The sequence below is a fragment of the Xyrauchen texanus genome, chromosome 24 (genome assembly GCF_025860055.1).
Source record: "Xyrauchen texanus isolate HMW12.3.18 chromosome 24, RBS_HiC_50CHRs, whole genome shotgun sequence".
Taxonomy (NCBI): domain Eukaryota; kingdom Metazoa; phylum Chordata; class Actinopteri; order Cypriniformes; family Catostomidae; genus Xyrauchen; species Xyrauchen texanus.
Genome location: NC_068299.1, coordinates 10,372,947 through 10,395,891, shown reverse-complemented (window position 1 = coordinate 10,395,891; position 22,945 = coordinate 10,372,947). Strand labels below are relative to the sequence as shown.

The 22,945-nt window shown below is 37.3% G+C and overlaps 1 protein-coding gene across 6 annotated transcripts in view; it reads right to left on the bottom strand.

Moving 5' to 3' along the window:
* Positions 1 to 22,945, bottom strand: part of LOC127618112 (mitogen-activated protein kinase kinase kinase kinase 5-like) — a 42,537-nt gene that overhangs the window by 18,741 nt on the left and 851 nt on the right. For all 6 annotated transcript variants that reach the window (XM_052090378.1, XM_052090377.1, XM_052090376.1 and 3 more), the window contains exons 2-13: positions 22,729 to 22,910; positions 17,743 to 17,800; positions 6,219 to 6,309; positions 5,979 to 6,043; positions 5,834 to 5,889; positions 5,691 to 5,738; positions 5,558 to 5,600; positions 5,399 to 5,471; positions 4,156 to 4,287; positions 3,872 to 3,934; positions 3,668 to 3,749; positions 577 to 696 (exon numbers count right to left, since the gene is read on the bottom strand). In XM_052090378.1, coding sequence (XP_051946338.1) covers positions 577 to 696; positions 3,668 to 3,749; positions 3,872 to 3,934; positions 4,156 to 4,287; positions 5,399 to 5,471; positions 5,558 to 5,600; positions 5,691 to 5,738; positions 5,834 to 5,889; positions 5,979 to 6,043; positions 6,219 to 6,309; positions 17,743 to 17,800; positions 22,729 to 22,836 — 939 coding nt within the window. In that variant the 5' untranslated portion in view covers positions 22,837 to 22,910. The remainder of the gene's footprint in view (positions 1 to 576; positions 697 to 3,667; positions 3,750 to 3,871; positions 3,935 to 4,155; positions 4,288 to 5,398; positions 5,472 to 5,557; positions 5,601 to 5,690; positions 5,739 to 5,833; positions 5,890 to 5,978; positions 6,044 to 6,218; positions 6,310 to 17,742; positions 17,801 to 22,728; positions 22,911 to 22,945) is intronic.

Here is a 22,945-nt window from a genome sequence, read left to right as displayed (position 1 = left end):
TGTAACGAGTGGTTATTTCAGGCAAAGTTGCTCTTCTATCAGCTTGAATCAGTCGGCCCATTCTCCTCTGACCTCTAGCATCAACAAGGCATTTTCGCCCACAGGACTGCCGCATACTGGATGTTTTTCCCTTTTCACACCATTCTTTGTAAACCCTAGAAATGGTTGTGTGTGAAAATCCCAGTAACTGAGCAGATTGTGAAATACTCAGACCGGCCCGTCTGGCACCAACAACCATGCCACGCTCAAAATTACTTAAATCACCTTTCTTTCCCATTCTGACATTCAGTTTGAAGTTCAGGAGATTGTCTTGACCAGGACCACACCCCTAAATGCATTGAAGCAACTGCCATGTGATTGGTTGATTATAAAATTGCATTAATGTGAAATTGAACAGGTGTTCCTAATAATCCTTTAGGTGAGTGTAGATCAAGTACTAGGCTAATCCTACCAATGAAGTAACATAATTTTCACAATTTCTAACAAACACATTGACAGACATACACACAAACCCACACACACACACACACACACACACACACACACACACACACACACACAGCTGATGTATGTTACCTCCAGGTCATCTTCATCTCCCTGGCTGTATTGGGACTGATGATTATCTGGATTATTCATTTTATCAAGCAGCTCTTGAGCTACCCGTCGAGTCAAACCTGTCTGAGTCACAAATAAGTGCTACACGCATTCACAAACAAACATACACACAGATGATGTAGTGTTAGAGGTGGCTTGTAATGTAGCCTCTGTACCATTCTGAATTACAGAGGAATGTCATCAAGTTCAACAGATTATAATAAAACCCATTAAAAGGATAGTTCCACCAAAAACAAAAATGTTCTCATCTTTTACTCACCCTCATGCCATCCAAGATGTTAATGACTTTCTTCTGCTGAACACAAACTTTTGTGTAGTTTTTTAGCAGAATATTTTAGCTCTGTAGGCCAATACAATGCAAGTGAATGGTGACCAGAACTCTGAAGGGCTGAAAAGCACAAAGGCAGCATAAAAGTAATCCATAAGACTCCAGTGGTGAAATCCATATCTTCAGAAGTGATATGATAGGTGTGGGTTAAAACAGATCAATACTGAACTCCTTTTTTACTATAAATCTCCACATTTGACCAGCCCCAACCAATAGATGGAAATATACATGAAGAATACAAATCATCAAAAAACAATAGTAGTATGTGGAAGTGAAAGTGGAGATTTATAGTAACAAAAATAAACAAAAATATTGATCTGTTTTTAACCCACACCTATCATATCGCTTCTGAAGATATGGATTTCACCACTGGAGTCATTTGGATTACTTTTATGCTGCCTTTGTGCTTTTCAGCCCTTCAGAGTTCTGGTCACCATTCACTTGCATTGTACGGACCAACAGTGCAGAGATATTTTTCTAAAATTCTTTGTTTGTGTTCAGCAGAAGACTGAAAATCATTCACATCTTGAATGGCATGAGGGTGAGTAAATGATGAGAGAACTTTCATTTTTGGGTGAACTATCCTTTTAAATGTGGTAAAATCACTGTAAGACCCTGTCCCAAATGGCACACTTCATGTTTACTTGCGGTCTCGTGTGCTTAATTTGCGCATTCCCACCAAGTCCACGGGACCGTAGGGTGTCCCATTTGACATTTTAGGGCTCCGAGGGGTGCTCAAGAGCACCCCCTTTGCGCCATCAATGCACAATTTGGCTGAGCCTCGCTGCAGACAGTAGCGCGATGACGTAATGGATCTAATCATCTGCGTAGTGGATTTTGGTGGCATAGTGGATGTTTTGGTTTTTATGCATTACAGTGAGTATATTTACTTAAAGTAATACACAGAGACATTTTTTTAGCTTAGCTTTTAAAAAGGATCATATCCATAGATTTCATAAATTACTTTTCCTTGTTTTTCCTCTTCACCCACAGAAAACAAATATATGAATTAAGCAATATACTCATACTACTCACTATAATGTGCTCCTCATTTTAATATTTCCACTGGACATAAATGCCATGGGGTGAATTATTTGTATTTGGTCAAACATACTTGGGAAATATGCAAAAGTGAAATTAAAATGAATCTGGAACACTTTAAAAATGACGCGCTCAGCACACAGAACCAAATGGAGCATCTGTTACTCTGAGCACAAGAACAGAACCATTCTGAATACATTGTAATAATTCTTATACACAATACAGACAGGAAAAGCAGCGTGCATAGACCTTGAAGCGAACAGCTTGATTTATTTATTAATTAAATTAAAGCATAGTAGCCCATAGCAGTTTAATAATCACACAATGTCATATCGTGATTTAATTTTAATTAATTGTGCAGCCCTATTATATAAATGTGCGTGTGTGTGTTATATGAATATATACTATATTAATGACCATTAAGTACGCTACAGTAATAAAACAAAACATTAAAATGTGAATATGCATGCGCATTAAAACATCCACTACGTCACTAAATCCAATAAGCATGGGATCCACTGCAGCGAGGAGTACTTGGCATCAGTGCAAGCTCCACAGTGGACTATAACCCAAAAGTCCCCACTGCTGATCCTCTCAACCAATCACAGTGTGGCGATGTCAATCGCGGATTAAAAAATGTATTACTAAAATGTATTTATAATTATATTTTTTACGATTTTACGGATCACTTGCTTTTCTTGTGTATATAGTCACATCTTAGTCTGATGTGTCTAACTGGTTCAAAACTTTAATTCAGTTTTTTAGCGATGTGGAATTACTCCTATTCTGTTTTTATTCAATAATTTTTCTTGTGGAAGTTTTACGTTCATAAAAGTAATGTAACACTAAACATTCACTATTGTTATTTCAAAGAGAATTATTGCATTGAGTCTCAAAAATATGAAGACAGGAGAGCAAACTTCCCTGCACATAGCTGTAGCTTGTAATATACATTATTTTTAAGTAGCTATGTTCGGTCTAATAGTGATATTTAGTGATATCATACCTGTGGCTGTGTGTATTTTAAAATGATTTTTGCAATCTATTGCGGTGCATGGAACATATAGTCTTTTTTTTATTTTACCTTTGACTGTTTTAAGCATCTGCCTGTAACATTAAGGTGTCTGAGTACCGGTAATGTTTATTTGCTCTCTATATATTTCAAATAATGGGGTTTTGTTGTTGCTAAAGGTGCACTTTGTTTTAAGAGGTTCTTAAGTAAAATGTCTAATGCTTTATTGTCAGTGTGTTGCTTGGAATTATTTAATAAAATAAAGATCTAAAAGTTAGTTTAAAGTGTGTTCCTTTACATAATCTATAAATGCCATGAATTTTTCAGATAATTTGTGAAACTGCATGCCATGTATATGATAAACGAAATGTATGAAAATACTGTTATCTGATTGAAGTCTCAAAATCTGTCCCAAATGCACACTTTTATAAATCATGCAACCTCATGGACTTTCTGACTAGCACCCCATCGGACTGCGCTCACTTACGTCACCAAAGTTTGGACTCGGAGTTAGACCGCAAGGGCTTAGGGTGCCTTTTGGGACAGGGCCTGACACACACCATCAAGTGGCTTATTGATTTAATAAAATATTACAATACATGTAAATAAAAAATACAGCAATATGATAAAAGACAACAGACAACCATGTTCTACAACAAGGAAGTATTTACCGTGAGCAGCTTCTCAGCTGTAGGTCTCTTCTTTGTGTTCTTAGTGAGAGAGATTTTTATAAAATTATGGAAGTTTGTAGACCTGCAGAAGAGCAGAGAGAGAGAGAGAGAGATTGATGTTTATACACTGCATTTTCTCAAACTACATAATCTCTACTTCTCTATAGCTCAAATACACATACATAAACATCAGAAATACTTAACCATTTATTCTTGTCCTTTAACTTGGGAGGCTGGAAGTTGCTTTTAGACATCAGAAATAAAGCCCTGCATATGCAAAAAAATAAAAAATAAAGAGATTTACATATAAAAAAAATCTAAGTAATTATGTGAGGTTGTGGTGGTTGTCTAACTTGTGCAATGAGTTATCTTGACTCGATTTATGTGTATAATTAAATTATGAAATTCACAGCAATACTGCCTGGTGAATTTTTTTAAGTAAAACACATCTGCTGATTAGCAACTTAGTAACTGCAGTGTGAGTGTACCTCATGGGATGCAGGTCAAACATCGGAGGCTGTAGTTCTGCCAGCTCTATCGATGTGATTCCAACAGCCCAGATATCACACAGCTGATTATAACCCCCATTCTTCTCCACTGCCGCCACCTCTGGAGCCATCCTACACACACATAGATAATACACATACATAAAAACCTATAGAATATATACAAATATTCTATAAAATATATATAAAAAATAAAAATAAAATATGAAATAATTGTGAGTTAAAATACACATTTACCATACAACAATAACCCTCAATCATACAAAAACACAATATACACACAAAGGTAGTTTTAATGTCTTTTTTTTTTTTTTTTTAAAGGTTACAGGTTTCACTGTATTTTATGTTGAAAGTTGAGAAAAATATTGCTATGTAAATCCTAAACTTTTATACAATGCTTTTACTAAAACTATTTTCAAACAATTGTCTCCAGTGTTCCCACACTGTTTGACCAGTGAATTTTGACCAAAGACCTTTCAAGTTGTCTGTAATAACTGGGTTTGTATAAATATAAATAATTTGATAAAGTGCTTTCCATGCAGCTGTGCCCAGTAATCAGAATTTATCAAATACAGAAATACATCCTCCTCCTATAAGTTTTTAGAGACACATCTTCTATGTTTCTAGGGGAATGTCATATTCTCCAAACACAAAGTATTTTATTAAACCGTGCTTCTCATTGGAACTAGTAGGGATGCATTCTTGCCCAATTGGCTGTAGTTGCCCACCTCAGATTAACAGAAATACTGAGGGGGCAGTTCAGTCCTAAATGTGGCATTTATTGCTGTTTCTTCGTTGCTTTGTTTCTTCGAAAGCTTTAAATGTTTGGTTGCCAAAAATTCACTGCCTGAATTCTACCCAAATCCGCATGGCTATTTTCCACATTGTTGAAGCCACAGGGGCGTAGATGTTCTATTGCGATGTGTTTACTTTTTCTGTTTTGTCTAAAAAAGGATTTTCATTAATTTCCAAGATTTGGGCCGAGAGCTGAAAAGGAGATATTAGCCAGAATGTTAGGGATCGAAAGCCTCAGTTACCATTTACTTTAATTGTATGGTAAAAAAGATGCAACATTCTGCATAACATCCCCTTTTATGTTCTTTGAAAGAAAGACATACGGTTTAGGAATAACGAGGGATGAGTGAATGATGAATGATGAAGAAGAGAATAATAATTTTGGGGTAAATTATCCCTTAAAAACACAAATATTCAGAGCAGGGCTTACCAGTAGGGTGTCCCAATAAAGGATTTTCTTTTTGCAATGGTGGCTGTTATTTTTGCGGCTACTCCAAAGTCCGCTGCAAAATGGGGAAAAACTATTTCATGAATTCACATTCAGTAACACGCAAAAACACACACAGCAATTACAACGTGAGCCTCTCACCTAATTTGACGTCTCCATTGTCTGTGAGCAGAATATTTGCCCCCTATTACACAATGAGGACAGTGTTTGAAACAGGGAAAACACATAGTGGTCAGTAAATCTACATTTCTGAATTATGGTGCTACATTATTACCTTAATGTCTCGGTGCATCTTCCCTTTGGAGTGTAGATAACCCAGACCCTAAACATACACACAAATCTTCTGATTGTATTTGGAGTCTTAAATTAATAAAAACACAGAATGCCTGCACTACACAAGCATTTAAAGGATCTTACCTGTAACGTCTCTCTGCACACATAGGCAATCTGAAGTTCTGAGAGGGGACCTGTAACTGCATGTGTACATCCAAACAATCATCAGCAAACAGGGAAAATTGTAGGTTGTATACTCTACACATAAACACAAGTACAGCTGATTTACCATGATAAATGTCTTGTAATGACCCTCCACCGCAGTATTCCATACAAATCCACAATTTCTCACGGCTAGAGAGAAACAGAGAGAGATCTTTAAATAGGTATACAATGAAAAATAAGGGTAATTTAAGCTAAAACATATAGGTATGCCTATCAACAGTCTTGAGTGCTTTCAAAATAAGTTTTTTATTCCAATCAAATTTATGTATGCACGTAAAACAATCATTTATAGAAAAAATGTTACCAGAGGTAGCTGCCAAAGTAAGCCACAATGTTGTGATGGGTGCATTCCTTCACCATAAAAATCTCCTGCTGGATGATAGAGAAATCATCACCTAACAGAAAGAGAGTGTGTGTGAATATATTAAGTAGTCAAATACAAATGGCTGGAGAAATGAAAGACCGAAACATATGTGTTGTCAAAACTACCGGTACTTCATTGCCAAGTCATTACTAAAATGAAAACAAAGTAATGATACCAGTGTTTCTACAGTACCGGTAGTACCTAGCACTGACTCTATCCGGTACCAGCATGCAGTATGACTGACACACGACAGTTTTAAAATGCTCACAGGCTTATTTTGAATGCGTGATCTGTTACTTGTTTTACACGGAAATGGGCAATTCATCACATTAAAATAGTGACATGTCCTAGTGTGATTTATTTAACAACTAAAGGCTGCAATCTTAAGGTGTTTTCACACTTGGTTCGATTGCTTGGACCAAACCAGAGTTTGTTTCCTCCCCCTGCCGGCCTCTGTTCACATCATATTTTTTGGGTCCGAATACGTCATCAACGTGAGTACAAGCGGCAGCTGTTTACCACTGTAACTAGGCAACAACTCAAGAAGACATCAGCTTCGCTGTGTAATTAAAGTATTTATCTCTTTGGATTTACCACCAAAACTTTACATGCACAAAATGACACTTATGTTTGTCTGCCACGGATGCACTGAATGTGCAATGATGTGATGAGTTGCAAGAGATGTGAAGAATATGAGCTGCTCTCTGAAGGGGATTTATTTGGACACAAGCTGTGAGAAATTCATTAAACCATAATAATTGCAATCAGAAGTCTGCAAAGATGTGAATTATATGTCATCAATAGCGGTTCACTTCTGCAATTTGGTATAATTGCATTCATATTAGCAGCAAACCGCACCGGAGTTAACATGAACCACACCCCAGACCACCATTTCAAGTGGAACTGGTGCGGTTCGCGGGTGCACACCCAAGTTCGGAAAACAGCTTTCACACCACCAAAACGAACCGAACTCTGACATCATTTGAATGCGAGCAAGCACCAAAAGTGCTAGTGTGAAATGTTATGTTTTAAATTATATTACTGTGAAGCACTTTGGTCAACTCTGTTGTTTTAAATGCAACATAAATATAGTTGAGTTGAAAAGTTGTTCAAGAAATTTGTTTGTTTAATTATATAAATATATAATCTTGATGTAATATGCGCTTTACAGTGGATTAGTGCTCTCCTTTGTCATCTCATAAAAATGTTTAAGTTTCTTAACATCGGCTTCACACATTCATTTATAGTACATTGTATGACATGACAAAGCAGAGCACTAATCCACTGTGAACCACACAACACATGTAAAATTATATTTATATAATTAAAAAACAACATTTGCACTTTAATCACAACTTATCTTAATTTATGTAGCATTTAAAACAACAGTTGACCAACGTGCTTCACAGAAATAAAATTTAAAACATACGATTTCACAATTTCCACATACACAAACACCAGTAATCTAAAATACAAACACTCCAAAACTGTGTCCTACATTTCATTTGACATACTCAAAAAATGGTGTAAAGAGATGAGATTTCAGCAGTGACTAAAAAGTCCTCATTGATCATCACCCTGTTTCACACTGACACCACGATGAACACCATCATTGCAGTCCTGACTAATCAGAATGAACATAATTTAAGAGAACACACAAGTTGGGGCAATACCGGCCTCTGATTTCAAAACTATGCCATGGGACATCTGGAGCATCACAGTGTATGTGCGTTTGTGTGAAAAACAAGAATCAACACAAGTCAACAAAATAAGGCCTACCAGCTCTAACCACTTTCTCTCCACTCTAGAAAAACAGGTCATGCCCAAGAGTGTGTGTCTGTGAGATAATGTGAAAATGAGTAATGTGCAATAGAGCAGCAGGGTCCGGCTACTTCCTCTAAGCTTTATGCATTTCTCAGTAAGCTGCTTGTACTTAGTGTACATCTCAATAAATCAAGCTACCCACCACGAAAGCCCCACCAGTTTGTTTACAATGACACTGCCCCTCAATCATTTGAATTATATTTCTGGCGATTAAAAATGTATTACTAATGTCACAAAAGTCCTGAACAATACGGTGGTTTGGTGAAAGTAAAACCAAGCTTTATTTTCTATAATTTTCTTCATGTACTGACCTGCATGTACAACACAGGTTGTGGACAACCAATAATTACAGTATAATATGTGGTTTGCCTTCACTAATCCATCTCGAATTTAATGGTTTCCAAACAATTTGTTGTCACACCAAAGCGCTCTGCATGGAAAGAAATTCTGGACTTTAGGGGTGTAATGATTCATTCATTAATAATCCTGCTGATTCATACGCATCGATCTTGAAATATGATTTTTGAATCGAAAATCATCAGTGTTGGTGAAGAATCAATTTAAACGGTTAAAAATCTAGAGAGTCACTATTCAGCAAATCAGTATAAAACATTCTAGAATATATAAATATTATCGAATTGAGGGGGGCTGGGGGATCCTGGACCCCCCACAAGGCATTAGGGACCCATCATAAGAAGTAAAAAGACAAATACTTACATTTTAGTAAAAATAATAAATGACAAATCTGATTAAATTCATGCAGTGGATATGGTAAATTTCATGAATTTACCATTTACAATAATTTATAATAGGTTTGTTTATAGGCTGGTTGTCATGTCTCTTTAAAATGTAAACGCCCCGTCCCAAATCTAAAGACCGCTAAGCACATGACATCGTTGACATGACTGCTTGCTTGGCACCACTCCAGTGAGGCTAACTTTAGCTAAAATATGGAGAATAATAAACCCACACACGCATTCGGGAAGAGAAAGCTTCTTACTGACTTTTTTGAGGGGTAATTTTCTCTCTCTCTCTCTATATATATTTCTACTACAGCTATCCACTCCATGTCAGGGTTTTTGCATTCCTTGCATAAATTGGAAACTTTTAGGCTTACTCCTCTACCTTGTTTGCCTGCTTGCCCTTCAAAGAGCGTTAAAGAGCCACACCAGATGCTCGTTAGTGGGACATTTTGTGTGCTTTAAAAACACTACAGTAACCATCAGTCATTGTCTGGCCTTGAATGTTGCACTCATGGAAGGACCCTTCATCTTATGTTTTCCTGGATGTTATTTGTGTCAAAGCGTGTGCCACAGTTGGTAGAGCGGGTCGGCCACTAATTGCAGGGTTGGTGGTTTGAATCCCGGCCCACACGACTCCACATGCTGAAGTGTCCTTGGGCAAGACACTGAACCCCAAGTTGCTCCCAATGGCAGGCTAGCACCTTACATAGCAGCTCTGCTGCCATTGGTGTATGAATGTGTGTGTGAATGGGTGAATGAGACGCAATGTAAAGCGCTTTGAATACCGTTAAGGCTTAAAAAGGCGCTATATAAGTGCAGACCATTTACCATTCTATGAGTGCCATTTATATTGAAAAATAGACTTTCCTTTTTTGATTCCTGACTGTTATTTCTCGATTTTACTAGAATATTCACTCAGCTACTGCAAAGTTATATTTTGGAACTACTATGTTTATTCCTACCTACATTGAGAAACATGTTATGTTCAGTTCTCCATTTCAGTTGTGGGCAAAGAGACTGAGTTTATACCTAGCCTGAGTATGCATTTCGGTTTGAGTTTAATTCCTCATTTGAGATTTTTGTTATCCCTGCTTCTGAAGAAATTTGATGCTAACCAGTGATACTTACCTGTCCAGAGTTCTGTTCTAATCCAAGGAGATGTTGATGATACTAGCCAGTGAATACTTACTTGTCATGAGTTTTGGTTTATATCTTCACCCACTAGTTCCTGAAATTACCTTGGCAGCTGTTATGAATGAATGCAGAGTTGGCTTTTGAGATGTTAAACTGATGAACTATTCTAAAGACTGTTTCCTGTTTGCCCAGTTGTTCTACACTCTTTGAATAAAGCTCCCGCACCTGGGTTCATACCTAATCTCCACTCTACAGTATCATTACAGACTGATAGCATTTTGGCATCCTTTTGCTACCGTTTAAGTAATAACAAAGGTCCTTAAACAGGTCCTTTTGAAGTTACTGACCGCTCCTTTATCACTGCTTTGAGACATTATGAAATAATTATTCCTGTGCCACTGCTGAATCTGACAATGATACCATCCAGTGAGTCTGGAAGCCATCTGATTATTTTCTACTTTTTTTGAGACATAGCAATGTATTTTCAAGTCACTTGCTTTTAAGGGTTTTCAAGTGCCTTATATGTAGTCCCCTGGTACATTTGCCCATTTGGGTCTGCTCCTTTGTTACCCTCTGAATCCAGTATTACTTTGTAGTAAGCCATTTAAAAGAAGAATAGCTTATCTCGCTTTGTTAAATAACATTACACTGAAAATGTGTGTGTGTGTGTGTGTGTATGCATATAGTATGCATATATATATATATATATATATATATATATATATAATTCTTTATCAACACAAAAGCCTGTTCTTTTATGTAAGCCTGTTTTTAATAAATAGTATATAGTTATGCATATTATGATCGTAAAACTAAACCCCCCTACCACAAAAAAAAAAATAAACACTTTATCCGTGCAGCTTTCCAAGTCTTTCAAGCACCATATGTTTGATCTCCCCTCCAGATGGCCACTATCTCATGAGCAAAAGACAGCTCGCAAAGGCGCTTGTCATGAGTCAAGCTCAAACCATTTGATACAGCTGCCAACTCACTGCATGGCCACTACATGATACCATATTAAGGGGAGCTTGAAGCAAAAATGGCATTAAAAATCATAAAAATGCTTACAAAAGAAATGTAAAATGTGGAAGTAAAAAAGGCCCTCCTAATGAATTCTTCTGTTTTTATTTGTAACCTCTGATATAGATTGTTAATATAATTTGGGTAAGTCTGACACATTAACAGACCTAAGAATTTGTATTAATGAACTGATTGATGAACTACATTTTGACAAACGGATGTGAGACAGATTACATTTTAAATTGTTAGAAAAAAATGTATTCCTCAAAGGTAAAAAATGCACCTGAAAAGCAAATATAGGGGGTGTTCTGCCCCAATTTCATTGTTACTTGAGTTTAGTGAATGAGCTCCCCCTAGTGACGACGTCTGTCTACAGGAAGTCAATCAAGTCAAGTTAGAATCAAGGAAGTAAATTCAGTGATGAACACATTTCCTTAGTGGCACATTCTGTTCTTGCAGCCATCCATTGTTTTGCCTTTGTGAAAGCATCATCTGAAAGTTTCAGCTCTTTATATAACACTTAAATGACCTATATTTAGGAGTATTGATGAAGATGATAATATATAAACTTACAATTACTTTGTCATTGTATTTGCCATAGCATGTCATCTTAAGTCTTTTCCTTTTTAATGTACATTATGGCACATAAGCTATTTCTAAATTTCTGTATTAGTAATTTACAATAGAACTGCTGTATTTGCTCTAATATTTAAATAGGAAAAATATCCTTAAGTGTGCAAAAATGTCTAATCAAATTTGGGCATGTATGGCAGAACTATTTAAATTTGTGATTGTTTATTAATTCATATTTTCTGTTTATTCATTGTTATTTACAGTTTCACTCCTAATTCATGAATGCATCTTGGCATTTCATTAAACTGATAAACTGAGATGAATCCTGACTCGCCTGCATTTCATGGATGGTGTTTGGCTGGCTGTTAAATTGTATCTGTACATGTAATGAGAACAGTACAATATTGATCAAAGTTCATTTCTGACACTGGGTCACTACTCAATTAAAGTGATTTAATTGTGAGGACACTTATTAGCCTAAGCTCTTATTTTCTATAACATTAAATAGTACCAATTTACTGGTATCATTGTTTAATTGGGGACCCAATCTGGCTAATCAGCCAATGAGAGGGATAAATGCAGCCGGATACGGCAGTTTGCGAGAGCGGGAGAAAGCCACACGCAGCTGCCGTGTGTGCGTTTATGCTTGTGTCTTTTTGTTTAAGTTCTAATTATAATATTACTTTGACTGTTCAGTCAGTTCCTGACTCATCCTTTCCCATTTTAACCCTGTTACAGTATCATAAAAAAGCACCAATCTATCGGTAGATGTTCTGAATAATCAATAATCAGTATTGGCATGCAAATGTTGTATCGGTGATTCCCTTGGAATAACTATGCAGTACATCAATAATAGAAACATGGATTCAGTCAACTGAAGCCAGCAATGGGAGCTTCCAGCATAGACAGCTCCAATTATTATAATGGTAACAGTTTAGTGGAAAATTAAAAGGAATAGTTCACCCCAAAATTTTAATTCTCTCATGATTCAGTTACTCTGATAACATCCCATATGTGTATGACTGTTTTTCCTCAGCAGAACACAAATAGGGCTGAAACAATTAGTCAACATTATCGTCTTTTTGATGTCGATTAGTCTTTTTGGCTTGTTTTCCAAAAATAATATCTAAAACAATATACATTTACTTTAGGAGCTAAATGGCAGAAGAAAAAATTGTTATTAGAGAATGTTTAATACAATTTTAAATATTTAAATATTTTAAAATATCTAAAAATAACCCACTTATCACAAGATACATTTATCTGAGAAGCAACATATACTTGCTTTTAGAGAATTGATTTTGAATATAAGTATATTTTGTCTTTACTGCACTCGCAGAAGTATAACCAAATGAATAAATGAATACAATTATACAAAATACATTTATGTTTGAGATACATTCTCTGAAAGCAAGTCTAAAATTTTAATGTTGCTTCAAGTAAATGTATCTTGTCATAAGTAGGTTATTTTTAGATCATTTAAAATGGAAAACAAGCCAAAAACATTTGATAACAATAGTATTTTTTTGCAGTTAATTTTTTACTTAATTATACTTAATAAAAAATAGCTGAATAGTCAGTTAAGAGCTAATGATTAATCGTTGCAATAATCGACCGAAAAGTCGAATAATCGTTCTAATAACCGCTACATTAGTTGATTATCAAAATAATTGTTAGTTGCAGTCCTAAACACAAATTAAGATTTTTAGAAGATAGAGCTCTGTCAGGTTCTTACAGTGCATGTACAAGGTAGGGCTGGGCAACAGGACGATGTTATTGGATATCGATGATATTTTACAAAGATCCCGATGCTGATTGCGACACTCAATTGGCAGATGATTATCGACAATATCGGCAAATGGCAAAACCATGGATCTGGGAAGTCGGCAAATATATCAAACATTGGCCAGGGTGTGAAGCTCACCAAATGCAACGAGGCTGAATCCAGTTAGCAAGCTCCTAGTCCAGGTTATTTTGCTCATCTTCCTGCTCTATTTCCATGGACCAGTTTGCAGTTAACATACATTGTGAACACAACTCTGCAAGTTCAGTAATATACAGTTTATCTATGTATTCAAGAAACAAAAGACGAAAGTGATTAAATCAAAAAATAATACAAGACACGTTCACCTTGGACCAAAGTTCTTTTTTATTTTCTTTAGGCAGCATTAACTGTATTACCAAAACGCAATACAAACACAAATTCGATAAGAACACACATGTGGCAGCATTATTTTGGGAACACAAGGGAATTTATCAGGCTTTATTGTTATGATTATTATTATTATCTTAACATTTATAATAGTCTTTAGTTCTTTATCTGTATGCTAATAGTAATTTTCCACCTGTTGTCATTGACGGATGTTTGCGTGATGGCAAATGGAGCCATTAGGGATGGCAAATGTTTGGATTTGGGGAGGTGGTAAAATTTTACGATTTTGGTATGATTTTTTATCACTGTTATTTTAATAGCCTTTTCATTTATTTTAAAGTGCAGTTTGAATTTAGACATTTATTTTGTTTATGTTTTTGGTGTTTCAATAAATGAACTGAATTTTTAAAGCAAAATCAATAAAGCAAAAATATTCACCGACCCTCGGCAGGGGGGTTTGATAACATAATCTTACATAGAGATATTTAAGGCTATTATCGCTAAAATATTTTCTGCAAATCTCCCAGCCCTAGTACAGGGGTGCCAGCACTTTGACGGTCCAAAAGTCAAATTTAGCCAGCATAAAAGTAATCCATGCAACTCCAGTCTATCAATTAATGTCTTCTGAAGCTAATCGATAGGTTTATGTAAGAAACAAGTTGATAATAAAAACATTTTAACTTTAAATAGGCACTTCTGAAGCAGAATAAATCAGAAATTGTTGTGATAGTTGAAATAATATAAAAAGGCATTCAAATAAACATACATTGTGACATTCTTTGCCAATTTTAGCAAAGTTTTCAAACTTTTATTTATTAATAATTTAAAAAGATGTTATTTCATTAATATTCCAATTGCAGCCCTTTTTCCTCAATCATTATACAATTTGGGACAACAACGAAACACAACATTCTTTAAGGGGGGACTTTAGTGGCATTGTACAGTAATCCAAAATGTATGCATTTCTAATGTTTTTTTTTTGGTCAATTCAGGTCAAAAATGACTTTAAGGACAAAAGCAGGGATAAATTACAGTTTTATAATTTTAAGTTTTTATAGGGCAAACATTATGGTCTTTGTACATGTTATTTGGAGTCCTCCATATGCATTCTCCACTATCAATATTAACGATTAACTGATTGTTAATTTTAATGACAATCAACTATGAAATTCCTAAAAACTAACATCCCTACAGTGTATCCAGATTTCAATTTTTCCACATTTTGTTATTTTACAGCCTTATTCCAAAATGTATTAAATTCATTATTTTCCTAAAAATTCTACAAACAATACCCTATAATGACAACGTGAAAGAAGTTTGTTTGAAATCTTTGCAAATGTATTAAAAAAAAAAAATATCACAAGTACATAAGTATTCACAGCCTTTGCTCAATACTTTGTTGAAGCACATTTGGCATCATTTACAGCCTCAAGTCTTTTTGAGTATGATGCTACAAGCTTGGCACACCTTGGGCATTTTCTCCCATTCTTCTTTGCAGGACTTCTCAAGCTCCATCAGTTTGGATGGGGAGCATCGGTGCACAGCCATATTCAGATATCTCCAGAGATGTTCAATCGGGTTCAAGTCTGGACTCTGGCTGGGCCACTCAAGAAAATTCACAGAGTTATCCCGTAGCCACTCCTTTGTTATCCTGGCTGTGCGCTAAGGGTCATTGTCCTGTTGGAAGATGAACCTTCGCCCCAGTCTGAGGTCCAGAGCGCTCTGGAGCAGGTTTACATCAAGGATGTCGCTGTACATTGCTGCATTCATCTTTCCCTCAATCCTGACTTGTCTCCCAGTTCCTGCCACTGAAAAACATCCCCACAACATGATGCTACCACCACCATGCTTCACTGTAGGGATGGTATTGGCCAGGTGATGAGCAGTGCCTGGTTTCCTCCAAACATGACACTTGCCATTCAGGGCAAAGAGTTCAATCTTTGTTTTGTCAGACCAGAGAATTTCGTTTCTCATGGTCCGAGAGTCCTTCAGGTGTCTTTTGGCAAACTCCATGTGGGCTGTCATGTGCCTTTTACTGAGGAGTGGCTTCTGTCTCCCTGACTCCCCCGATTGCTCAGTTTGGCCAGACGGCCAGCTCTAGGAAGAGTCCTGGTGGTTCCAAACTTCTTCCATTTACGGATGGAGGACACTGTGCTTATTAGGACCTTCAATGCTGCAGACATTTTTAGGTACCCTTCCCCAGATCTGTCCCTCGAAACAATCCTGTCTCAGAGGTCTACAGACAATTCCTTGGACTTCATGGCTTGGTTTGTGCTCTGACATGCACTGTTAACTGTGGGACCTTGTATAGACAGGTGTGTACCTTTCCAAATCATGTCCAATCAACTGAATTTACCACAGGTGGACTCCAATCAAGTTGTAGAAACATCAAGGATGATCAGAGGAAACAGGATGCACCTGAGCTCAATTTTGAGTGTCATGGCAAAGGCTCTGAATACTTATGTACATGTGATTTTTTTTTCATTTTTTATTTTTAATACATTTGCAAAGATTTCAAACAAACGTCTTTCACATTGTCATTATGGGGTATTGTTTGTAGAATTTTGAGGAAAATAATGAATATAATCCATTTTGAAATAAGGCTGTAACGTAACAAAATGTGGAAAAAGTAAAGCGCTGTGAATACTTTCTGGATGCACTGTAAATACACGAACAAAAAGGGCACAAAATGCAAAAAACTCTATGGCAGAGACATTAGCCAGCTGTCTGTAATTATTTAGAAATGAATGGATAAGCAATTTTGCATCAGCCTAAATTAAAGGTTTACCACAGAGGAAACTACACGTTTCATCTTATTGCTAATTTATGACTCTATTTTAATTAGTCTTGTTTTGTATCTTTATGGCTGGCATTTACACTCAACATTACACACTAAACAAACTATGACAAAAACCACTCATCCGCCTCAGTCATAGAATGAGAGCCCAGAATTCCACACTAAATACAGATGCCAAGTTCAGATTGAATCATTTCTAAGGGGGTATAAAGTATAAAATATCCAATGAACACACAAAGAATAGCCATCCTCTACATCAACATTTTTTTCGTCCTTTCTGCAGCAAGGTGATATTGTGGTCAGTAAAAAAAAAAAGTTGTGAATATAGTCAGCTTCTCTGTTGTGCAAGAGCGTTTGTGGTCAGAGAAAAGCATTCCTCACAGCTCTGCCACACATACATGCATACACAACACAAAACAAACACTGATACACACAAAAAACCAGACATGCAGCTCATGGGCCACTTTAAACATACAAGGGGCCGCTTTTTAAAAAGGGCAAACACACCAAAACACTCACACCTGCTTTCCAGGTGGATATAAGTTTCTGATGGGAGCCTTTAGTCTGTGTGTGCAAGAAAGAGAAACAGCAAAACAACAGGAGTGTATACGTTTTATGAATCAGTCTGTAAGAATTAAGCTTCATTCTGTCATGCCTAAAACTACTTCAACTAATCAACCACTCAGTGGGGATCTGATAACAATCAACAGCCTGATTAACACTGCCTCTTGTGACATGATACTGGCTGGCATAACAAACACACATGTAATTTAGTTTTAGATTCAGTAATATAAAAGGGCAGTTGGTCCTTCTATTGCAACAGATGTATTAGACACGGTTACGTTTATGCATCAGTTTCTGAAATCAAATTTCATACATCAGAATTCACTGCAATCAGTATAGAATGTAATAACACTTGTGCAATGATAAATCATGAGTTATATTATCTCCCTGTGACATAAAGGTCTCTCAATCTAAGCAAACCAAACTGCAGGAAAAATGATGAACTGATTGTTAGGGTTTGTGGTATGTGATGCCAAATACTTCATTGGTACTTGATCAGACTGGTGAGAATTGCCATCCACAAATAAATATGCCTAAACGTTGAGTGATTTCTCTGTTCATACTCCATTGGTAAAAACAAAACAGGATGTGTCATATGAGCTACACCACAGCTTTCACACAACAACTTCCCGTCGAACAGAATGGCTTCATACTCACCGGCTTCTAGTTTGATGATCTTAACTGCTGCAAGTTCACCAGTGGAAATGTTTCGAGCCTGGAGATTACAAACACAAGGAGGGAAGAAGGACTTTAAAAGGAGAGAGAGATCAAATAGTTTCCAATCAAAACACTGCAGTCCAAATGGAAGTTGGTCGACAGCCATCAAAACACTTGAAACACATATAAACCGAAACACACAAAACAGACTGACATGTCCATTTGTTACCTGTATTTCACACAACTAGCTTCAGGGTTTGCACACTTTTTGATCAATTGTTCGTGATAACTGAATAAGGATTACCTTACAAAGAAATCTAGAGTTTTGGCAAACTACATGCAAACTTGTCACAAATTTGCAGCAAATTTGTAACTCGTTATTTTCACATGCAAATTAGCTTGATTCACCACAAATGTTTGCCAGTAGTTTGCAGCTCTTCAGTGGTAGCTGTGACCTTGCAGCAAACCTTTGGCAACAATGGACAATTTGCTGCAAAGCTCATTTGCATGTGAAAATTATCAGTGGCGAATTTGCTGCAAATTTGCAATGAAGTCCCAATTTTTGCAAGGGCTTTTAAAAATCCCAAGGAGCAATTTCAGGCCAATTACATATTTGAGCAGAGCACCTGTCTATTTACTCCTATTTAAGCATCTGAATGTGTGAGAGTAAAAACTCAAGCTCAGTCAAAGAAATTTCACTTTCGCTTGCTGCACACAAAACTTTAAATTGGGTGAACTTAAACAAGAAATTTTATATGACGATAAAATTTGTGACCAATAGAAGATTGAAACGTCACACACACCGAACACTTGGCTCAATTTGAAGAATTAATATTTCAAAGTTGCATGTTTTTATTGTTGCAGGAAAGTGATTAGATGGTATATTTTAACATTTTAAATATAGTATTATTTAAAAATATAAATATGATTTATTATTCATGAAATCTAGAAGCCATTGAGCAGTTTAAGCAAGTGTTTAAGAGGAAGTTATCTCAGTGAGACAAACACACATCCCTATTCACTGTTAACACAAAAAGTGGATCTGGCTCCAACAAAGGTGTGCGACTACTCTGTACTACTATCTTTACTGCTCTGTAAAACAAACAGCAGCACCACTGTTAATCTCACAATGTAAAACAGTTATATGATAGCTGTTCTTTATCTAAACCAGATAACTGTACATTACTATAACTGAGCCAGACATATCAGTAACCATAGCCCTAAACCAGTTTGAAAACTGTGAGAACTATCCCTAACTCACTATGATGCAGTAAACTTTACCTAAACTATTTTGTGACCAGTACACCTTATCTCACAGGTAGGTCCTTCAGGGTGTCTTGGAGGGGAGCGGTGTCTTAGTCTCACCAACTAGCTACTGGGGTACCCCAGGGTTCAGTACTTGGGCCCCTCCTCTTCTCCATATACATGTCAACTCTGGGATCAGTCATTCAGGCACATGGATCTTCCTACCATTGCTACGCTGATGACACACAACTCTACCTCTCATTCCAGCGTGACAATCCTTCGGTAGCTGCATGGATCTCAGTTTACCGGGTAGACATCTCGAGCTGGAGGAAAGAACATCACCTCAAACTTAACCTTGCTAAAACAGAGCTTCTTGTGATTCCAGTAAGCCCAGCAGTTCAGCACAATTTTACCATTCAAATAGACTCGTCAACGATCACACCATCCAAGACAGCCAGAAATCTTGGGGTTGTGTTTGATGATCAGTTAAACTTCTCTGACCACATCGCAAGGACTGCCCGATTGTGCAGATTTGCTCTGTAAAACATCAGCAAAATCAGGCTCTTCCAATTTGAGCAAGCCAGGCACTTGTACTATCCAGGCTGGACAACTAGGCTGGACAACAAAGGTCTTCTGGCAGGCCTTCCTGCATGTACAGTCAAACATTTGCAATTGATCCAGAATGCAGCAGCGCAATTGGTCTTCAATGAGCCCAAGAGAGCGCATTTTACAACTCTCTTTATCAAACCCTCCCACTCCCCCCCAAAAATATACGTGCATTGAGTCAACAAATATTTATTTTACATTTTTTCTGATTTAATTGTTTATTTTTCATTACAAATGATATTATCAGCATAACAGTTTGAGTGAAAAAATTGTGAAAACACCAATCATGATCCTGCACGTGAAAGGATTTAATGAAAGAAAACCTGTCATTTAGTACAAAATGAGTTAACAGTTAATGTCACAAATTTGCTAAAATTTCTTATATTATGTCATACATTTTTCTAAGGAGCAGGCTATTTTACTTATATGAAGTTTTTCGCATCTGCATTCCAATGTACACTCACCTAAAGGATTATTAGGAACACCTGTTCAATTTCTCATTAATGCAATTATCTAATCAACCAATCACATGGCAGTTGCTTCAATGCATTTAGGGGTGTGGTCCTGGTCAAGACAATCTCCTGAACTCCAAACTGAATGTCAGAATGGGAAAGAAAGGTGATTTAAGCCATTTTGAGCATGGCATGGTTGTTGGTGCCAGACGGGCCGGTCTGAGTATTTCACAATCTGCTCAGTTACTGGGATTTTCACGCACAACCATTTCTAGAGTTTACAAAGAATGGTGTGAAAAGGAAAAACATCCAGTATGCGGCAGTCCTGTGGGCTGAAAATGCTTTGTTGATGCTAGAGGTCAGAGGAGAATGGGCCGACTGATTCAAGCTGATAGAAGAGCAACTTTGCCTGAAATAACCACTCGTAACAACCGAGGTATGCAGCAAAGCATTTGTGAAGCCACAACACGCACAACCTTGAGGCGGATGGGCTACAACAGCAGAAGACCCCACCGGTACCACTCATCTCCACTACAAATAGGAAAAAGAGGCTACAATTTGCAAGAGCTCACCAAAATTGGACAGTTGAAGACTGGAAAAATGTCGCCTGGTCTGATGAGTCTCGATTTCTGTTGAGACATTCAGATGGTACAGTCAGAATTTGGCGTAAACAGAATGAGAACATGGATCCATCATGCCTTGTTACCACTGTGCAGGCTGGTGGTGGTGGTGTAATGGTGTGGGGGATGTTTTCTTGCACACTTTAGGCCCCTTAGTGCCAATTGGGCATCGTTGAAATGCCACGGCCATCCCTTTATGGCCACCATGTACCCATCCTCTGATGGCTACTTCCAGCAGGATAATGCACCATGTCACAAAGCTCGAATCATTTCAAATTGGTTTCTTGAACATGACAATGAGTTCACTGTACTAAAATGGCCCCCACAGTCACCAGATCTCAACCCAATAGAGCATCTTTGGGATGTGGTGGAACAGGAGCTGCGTGCCCTGGATGTGCATCCCACAAATCTCCATCAACTGCAAGATGCTATCCTATCAATATGGGCCAACATTTCTAAAGAATGCTTTCAGCACCTTGTTGAATCAATGCCATGTAGAATTAAGGCAGTTCTGAAGGCGAAAGGGGGTCAAACACAGTATTAGTATGGTGTTGCTAATAATCCTTTAGGTGAGTGTACATTGATGTAATCCTTCCTCATGATCATGCAGCGGGTTTTCACAAGCTGAATGGGACGCTAAACAGTATTAAAATGTGATGACTCAAGCAGCACGTGCAAGCATTCACACATCACAATCAAAACAAGCATTTAGAGAATCGCACTTGCAAAATCCTAAAACTTCTTTTCCAGGTTTAATTTTTATTTTGAATAGACTCAGATTTTTGATTCCCACGATGTGGGCTTATGTTTACTCTTTTAATCGTTTAATGTAATATTGAGTGTGTGACCATGGTTTAAGGAGGGTGTACCTGTATGTGAAATCTCAAGGATTAATAGTGGTGTTTCCTTATTACATGACGAGTTGTTCTGAAAACAAAAAGTAACAAATGAAACACGGAATGTAGGCTGTCATTTGCGCAGCATGACCGAAGCAAAGCAGGCGTCTTTACTAGCACGATTAACAAATTTAAGGGCTGTCGGCTGGTGCTGCACGAGTCTGTTAGGTATACTGCAGTCTCGTCACATTTTAACTTTTTGTTTAGTCTCCCATTCAGCTCATGAAAACACGCTGCATGATCATGAGGATTACATCAAGATGTAGATTGAAAAGGATTTGCAGAATTTATATAAATAAAATAGTCTATTCCCCACTCGCCATTGCTGGCATGAAAGTGATTACCCCCAAGCGTGCCAATGCTGGCACACGTGCCATAGGTTGCCGACCCCTGATATATGCCTTTTCTCTCTCTGGGGATTTGCAAATTAAGTCAATGAAAGCATGCACTTTTAAGGTGTTCAGGAAACAGACTCTTTCCTTCCAGAGTTTTAAATCTAAGCAGAAGAATGACATTTGCATTTCACATGTGGTATGACAGTGCAAAACTCAAAATATTTAATGAGTCAGACTGACTGCAGGTTTCAGCTTTCATTTGTCCATTCAGAATTCCTTTCTCTACTTCCCACACAATTTCAGCATACAGGTCTGTTTAGTGTGCAGTCACCTGTTCTTCAAGGATGAGAGGCAAGACTCGAACAAAAACATAAAACTATCCTTATTAGCAAGCTGTTTCTAGCTAAACGTCGGTGCCAAATGCAAACTATAAAAGCCCATCAAGCCTCTTTTGGTTAGTTTATCTTTAGGGAACAATACATCTATGTATCCATCCATCCAACCATTCTTAGGATGCCATCTTAAAGAGATAGTTCACCCCAAAATGTTTCATTCGGTCATCACTTACTCACCCTAACGTTGTTACAAACCCCAATGACTTTCAATCAAAAAACACAAAAGGGGATGTTAGGCAGAATGTAAGCCTCAGTCACCACCTCCTTCTGTGTTCGACCTTCCAAGGACATGAGGGTGAGTAAATGATGACCAAATTTTCATTTTTGGTGTATTTTTACTTTAAATGAATGCTCAAAGTGGCTGTATGTGAGTTATTGAGTTTCTTAAGATTAATCTCCATAGGGTTAGTTCAGACTAATGTGTTTAGGTCCAGCACCTTATATACGTCTCCGTAGGTTCCACTACCAACTCTCTGGATGAGCTCAAAGTCATTCTGCGGGTTTCTGCGCTGGATTTCTCCTCCGGACTGGCCCAGCAGATCCATGCTGAAGGACTGGAGGATTTACTGCTTTAATGACCCGGATTCCATTTTAAACCAGACCTGCAGTACACATCCTCCTGAATAATAACAGACATCAGAACATCCAGGAGTG